Source organism: Pongo pygmaeus, chromosome 2 (genome assembly GCF_028885625.2).
Source record: "Pongo pygmaeus isolate AG05252 chromosome 2, NHGRI_mPonPyg2-v2.0_pri, whole genome shotgun sequence".
NCBI lineage: Eukaryota > Metazoa > Chordata > Mammalia > Primates > Hominidae > Pongo > Pongo pygmaeus.
The window spans coordinates 100,012,194-100,018,193 of NC_085930.1; the positions used below are offsets into that span (position 1 = coordinate 100,012,194).

The window sequence follows — 6,000 nt, forward strand, 5'->3', positions numbered from 1 at the left end:
TCGCCTATACACTCACCCACAAGAGGCAAGGCCACGGTTTAACTAAACACTTCAAGGTACTTAAAACTAGAGCATACGAACAGACTATTCTCCACTCATCCTGACATACTTCTGGGAAATCCAAAAATGCCACAGGAAACAAATACTCTTTACCTCTCTAGAGATATCTATTTTTTTTTTTTTTTGCGATGGGGTCTCACTGTCACCAAGGCTGGAGTGCACTGGCGTAATCTCAACTTGCTGCAACCTCTGCCTCCCAGGCTCAAGCCATCCTCCATCCTCCCACCTCAGCCTCCCAAGTAGCTGGAACTACAGTTATGTGCCACCATGCTGGCTAATTTTTTTTTTTTTTTTTTTTTTAGTAGAGACAGGGGTTTTGCCATGTTGCCCAGGCTGGTCTTGAACTCCTGGACTCAAGCAATCTGCTCACTTCTGGACTCGCAATCTGCTCACCTCAGCCTCCCAAAGTGCTGGAATTACAGGCGTGAGCCACCGTGCCCGGCCTCTGGAGAGATCTTGAGTTTCATAAAACCTTCATCTTCGAAGAGCTTTCATAACTCAACGAAAAAAGGCAATGAATAACATTATTCCCTTACTAATTTTGATGGGTTTTTTTTTTAAGCCAGTCAGCTTTAATTCACATTGGTTCTCTCAACTTATCTAATATTATAAAATCTTTTTCACCCAGGGATCTAACTTTCAGACAGCCCACCTTAAGACTTCAGAATGCCCTTTCCATTTTTCCTTTTTGCAGGTCCCCACTGAAATCTAAAGTCAAGGGCCCTCATGTTGTTCTCTATAGAAACGCAACAGTCTCTTCTCTCCCTCTTTCTTCCATTCTTACTTTTCAATTTCCCAATACCTAAGTAATAGGTATTCTTCCTTTTCAATTTGCCAATACCTAAATGATAAACCAGCACATCTGAGAAATACTAACACTGTTCAGGAAGACTAAATATAAGTTGTATTTTTTTGTCTTTATGTTGGTCCAGTTTTAGTCTCCAGGTACAAGTGGATACCACCTCACTGCCGTAAGATTTTCACAAGTGAAGCAGAACAGAGCAATAGAGAAATAGATGGGTCTGATCCTAACAATTCCTTCTGATAAGGAGAACATCCCTCACTCCTCCAGGGGGCAGGACAGTCTGTCATACCTGTCTGTAAAAACAAATGACCCTTGACCCTTGCTCTCCCACTGCGGATGGGGCCTTGACAGAGCTGCCTGGGGTGGAAAGGATTTCTATAGCCTGCTCCCCGAATTAGAAGGAAACTGTCATCAAAAAAAAAAAAAAAAAATCATATATCGCTTAAAGATCTATCTATTTTACAAACTGTCCCATTTGTAAACAGGCCTCTCCCTGAATTGGCAGCCACATTCCCTAATTCCTGTACACATGTGTCTGGCAACTGGGAAAGGGAGACAGCAGCGTGATCCAGGAATTCACTCTGTGTGCAAAAATTGCTATGTACACATTACTGTGCACAAAGAGAAACAGCATCAGGCCTCCCACCCACTCCACACAAAAGTAGTGACCCCACAAAGAGGTCTCTGCTTACTCAGAGTCATGTCAAGCCAGTCTGAGGTCTTCCTGGCAAGGTACAGCCATTGTCATGACTCTAGCAATGCCACTGGGCCATATGCTGGCTTACCTAGCTTCCTCCTCGTTCTCAGACTAGAGAACTTCAAAAGAAAATGCACACACACAACCCCAGCTATGTGAGAGACACCATAACTCACTCTAGAGAAGAGACATCTGTTGCAAAATGAAAAAGCACATGAGAACCCCTCAAATCCTACCCTAGCATTTGGCTGCTCTCTCCAAAATCTTTCTAGACAGTTACCTCATTTTAACTCCCGTCCATTAGCACAGAAAATAGCCAACTAAAGACAGAGGGCATGCAAATAGCTGCCGAGCTGGATCCTCAAATTATAAGGGGATTTCAGCTCCACTTTCTAGCTGGCTGCCAACATCCTCCCTTTTTGGTGTGGCCCCTCCATCCTTCTGGGCCTGGTGGAGGGAATTCCTATACTCACACCCCTTCCTATAGTTAGGAACTGTTCTAAGGCCCCTGACAGTTCCAAACACCCTTCTGGGGAAAGGAAATGCTTTATTTTACCCAGACCAATGAATCATCTGCCTAATTAAAAAGCCATTTGCTCAGAAAGAACGCCTCAGTCAACCTCCTCTGAAGAGTCGCAGTAACTGGAGGTTGGCCTCCAGATTTAGGGAAGGGGTTAAGCAGGCTGAAGCACAATCATTTTCCAAGATCTGGGACATGACAGCCATTCTGGGCCATTTGGAGTTCAATTTTAAAAATACAAAGGAGACACCCAGAAATGTAACTCCAGTCCAAGGACATAGACAGAATTTTTTATAAAGGCAGCAACTGCAAATTCCTCCACTGAAAGGGCTGTTCTATAACTCATAAGGGCTCAGGAGGAAGAGGCACACACGAACCTCTTCCTTCACTGGCTCCCTCATGCTCACGTTCCAAATGCTTCTTTGGAACTTGTCAAAAGGAAATTCCAGGAAGTTATAGCATTGATCAGAAAAAAAAAAATCAAAAGTAATCTCTCCCTAGGAAGCATGTGCTCACATCTGTAGCTACCTGAATAATTAGAATCACCAAATGTCAGACTAGAAGCAACCTTAGCATTAATTGTAGTTGCAGAAGCAAATTTCAAACATCAGAATGAGAAGATTCTACTAAAGGTCAAAAATGTATTCCCTTCAAACAGAGTCTCATACAGTCTTTTTTTTCTAATCTGTATACCTTGTTTGCAATAGGTTCAATGCATGCTATTGCCCAAAAACAACACTGAATTTAAAACTAATCATCTAATGTCCAATGACCAAAGGTTGGTTTCACATTTTAATTATCTACCCCTGTGAAGTTTCAGGCTGTCACTCCCTCCCCCCACTACTACTATACACACACCCAGACAGTGGGCTAAATATACCCGTACAGCCACCCCTCTGCAACCCGAGGAGACAGGAAGGTATATACAATGAAACCCCTTATATACAACTTCTGTTACTTGCATTCCAGACTGCTACAGCTTTGTGTCACTTCAGAAAGCAAATCCTTTTAAAAAACAGATGGTAAAAGAGAAAATGAGAAAGACTTCCCCCAAAAAAAGGATACTTCCATTCCACTATACTAATGCAGGCTCTTCGGATGGGGTTATTGAGTGATAAACAGAAAAGGGCGCGGGCAGGTCGGCTGTTGGACGAGTTACCCTGTTTTTTGCTCTTGGCGTATTGCTGACGTTTTCTTTGGGAGAGAGATCCTACAGGTGGGGGTGCAGAGGTGCTCATAGTTTGGGCAGCCTTGGCCTGTCTAGCAGCATCGATTGCAGCTTGCCAAGACAGGACAGTTTGCTTGGAGCTATTCGGCTGAGAAGTTGGTCCTTCACCAGAAAGAGGGAGTCTGGTGCCTCTTGCATAGTTTGCCTCTGGGGAGAAGGAGAAAAACAAAGATTTTTTTTTTAAATGAGGATCCAGTGTGTAGGAGAAAAAAAATCAAAGGTTGTCTCCCATCAATAACAGGCGAATCATTCATTCCTATGTTTCCATTTTGAATCTCATGTCCTATTTTTCACAAGCTGGGCTTTAGTCAGCTGGAGAGTCAAGAAAAAAGTCCACCAGCTCTGGTCTCAGTGTGAATCACACAGGATCACTGCTGCATCACACCCAGTGGGGTTAGTACTCCTTCACATCACGTCTTCACAAAGGGTCTTTTAGTGCATTTCTTCTGACAAAACTGAGGTCATTCCCACATTTACTGCACATCTCTGATTTGTAAAACCCATCTATCTCTAATGAGTTAACAGATACATACAACAGCTTTTCTCTAACATAACTACCACCTTCACCAAGGGGGAAAAAAAAAGGCAGTACCAATAATTCAATAGTCTTAATCATTTTCAGAGTGTTACTCCAACATCTTTCCACAGCCACAAATGTATTTTTTTTCAGTACGGAAAAAAAATCTTCCATAGGCACCGAGGCAATACCAAAAACCCCATAACAAATATCTAGATTATGCACTGACACTTCCTGCAAATGAAAATTCATGATGCTTGGGACTCATTTCCTCCACAGGCTTCCGAAAACAGAAAACATCTTTAGGGCTTTTTTGCATTTTAAATTGCAGCAGCATCAGCCAAGCCAGCATCCAGAGAGACAGACAAGGCAGTCAGCCTGCACCCCTACACCTAGGATAGACTGACTGGATTATGCCAGGGGCCTCCAGGCCTAAGAGGGAATTATCTCCGTGTAGGTTGGTATCCAGGTGCACACAAGGCAGAAACCCAAGGAGGCTCCCTATGCGAAGCCCCCGCCAGCTTTAGGTCAGGCCATCTCCCAGGTAGATCTCCCAGGCACCTGCCGCCTTCCGCCACAGTCTCCTCATTGAAGCAGAAGTGAGAGAGGTGACAGAAAGGTAGAGAGATGGACGTTTGCAAAGCCAATTATTGCTAAGTAAAGAGTCAAAGTAAGCACGGGTTTGAAAGCCTGAGAAGGGGGCAAAGCGGGCGAGCGGCGGGCAATCGGAGCGGGGACGAGTCATGTCAAGCTTCTCCCTAGGGGAGCGCTCACCCGGAAAGGCTTCCAGCCGACAGGGGTTGGGGGGCACTGGCGGTCTCCAAAGGGGAGGGCTGGCCAGGAGCTGCTTCATCCTCCCTCGACCAAGCCCGGGCCGGCGTGGAAGCTGCACGTGGTGCTCGGGCCAGAGCTGGGGAGGGGAGCCCCACAGCGGCAGCGGCTCCCCGGGCATTGCTAGGTTACCGACGTGTGCACAGCCGGCGACGGGAGCGGGAACGCACGCTCCACCCGAGCCCCTTTCCCCGATACCGAGGCCGGGCCTCCCCCGTGAGGGGATGGGTGTGCTTCACCCACCGGCGCAGAGGGCGAAACCGGGCAATCCTAGAATTTTCCGGATGCCACCAGGGACCTTCTTCCTAGTCAACGAGGGGGCGGGGGAGGAGTGGAAGGCGAGAAGAGGCTGGCAAGGGGGCTCCGGCTGAAGACTTGCGGCCCCCCTGCCATCGCTCGGGGGCGTTGAAGGAAAGTTGAGCCCGAGGACACTGAACCCGAATCACCCCGACTCGCCGCCCCTCCGGCTGCACCGCGCTCCACACACTCCACGGCCGCCCCCACCCCACAAATGCAGAATTAACTCTGACATTCAGGGCCTGGAGCGGAGCGCGGAGTGGCTGTCACGCATGTCCCCTCTCTGTGTAGACGACACCGAGCTGGCAGCACCCTCTCCAACCCCCTCAACCCACCCAGCGCCGCGGGGAAGGGGGAGGGGGCTGGAGGACCATAACAGGATCTGATTTGGCAGCGGGTGCCCGGGCTCTGGCTGCTCACCGTTCGCGTGGTCCGCTTGCTGCTGCCGTTGATGCTGCATTTTTTTCATCATCATCATCATCATCATCCACGAACATTTATTGAGCGACTACTGTGTGCAGGGCACTGTGCTGGGCGTTGGGGCGGGGGCGGAATGGGGAAGGGGATCACCAATAGGTAGGAGCCGCGGTCCCTGCCCTTATTCTCGCTTCAGCAGGGGGTGGGGAGGGACGGGGACAAATAACAGAAAATAAGGATAATTGATTTAAAAAAAAAACCGCTCGCCGCCCAAGCTCTCTCTTTTTCAAAAATGGAGCAAAATAAACTTTTTAAAAAAATAAAATCCAATGTATATATTATCTTAATAATATATACATGTAATTTTTTGCTGCAAAGGAGAACTGGCTTGTCCCCTCCTCTAGCGGAGAGACGCCGCGGTGATGCCGGCCCGGCCGCCGGGGCCGCTCGGCGCGCCCCCCATGCCCGCCCGTCCGCCCGCCCGCCGCGGTGCCCGGTGCCCGCCGCCGCCGCCGCCCGCGCCACCGCTGGCTCGCGACCGCGGGCAGCCGGAGCTCACATCCGGGGACGGAGGCGCTCGCCCGCCCGCTCGCTCCGCGCCCGCCGCGCCGCGCCGCACGCCGGCTTC

General features: G+C 48.8%; 1 protein-coding gene across 4 annotated transcripts in view; it reads right to left on the bottom strand.

The window, feature by feature from the left end:
• Positions 1-6,000, bottom strand: part of CACNA1D (calcium voltage-gated channel subunit alpha1 D) — a 330,171-nt gene extending 324,171 nt beyond the window's left edge. For 2 of the 4 annotated variants that reach the window (XM_054483848.2, XM_054483846.2), the window contains exons 1-2: positions 5,376-6,000; positions 3,148-3,457 (exon numbers count right to left, since the gene is read on the bottom strand). In XM_054483848.2, the coding sequence (XP_054339823.1) occupies positions 3,148-3,457; positions 5,376-5,442 (377 nt within the window). In that variant the 5' untranslated portion in view covers positions 5,443-6,000. The remainder of the gene's footprint in view (positions 1-3,147; positions 3,458-5,375) is intronic. The other 2 variants (XM_054483847.1, XM_054483845.2) reach the window with 2 other exon arrangements.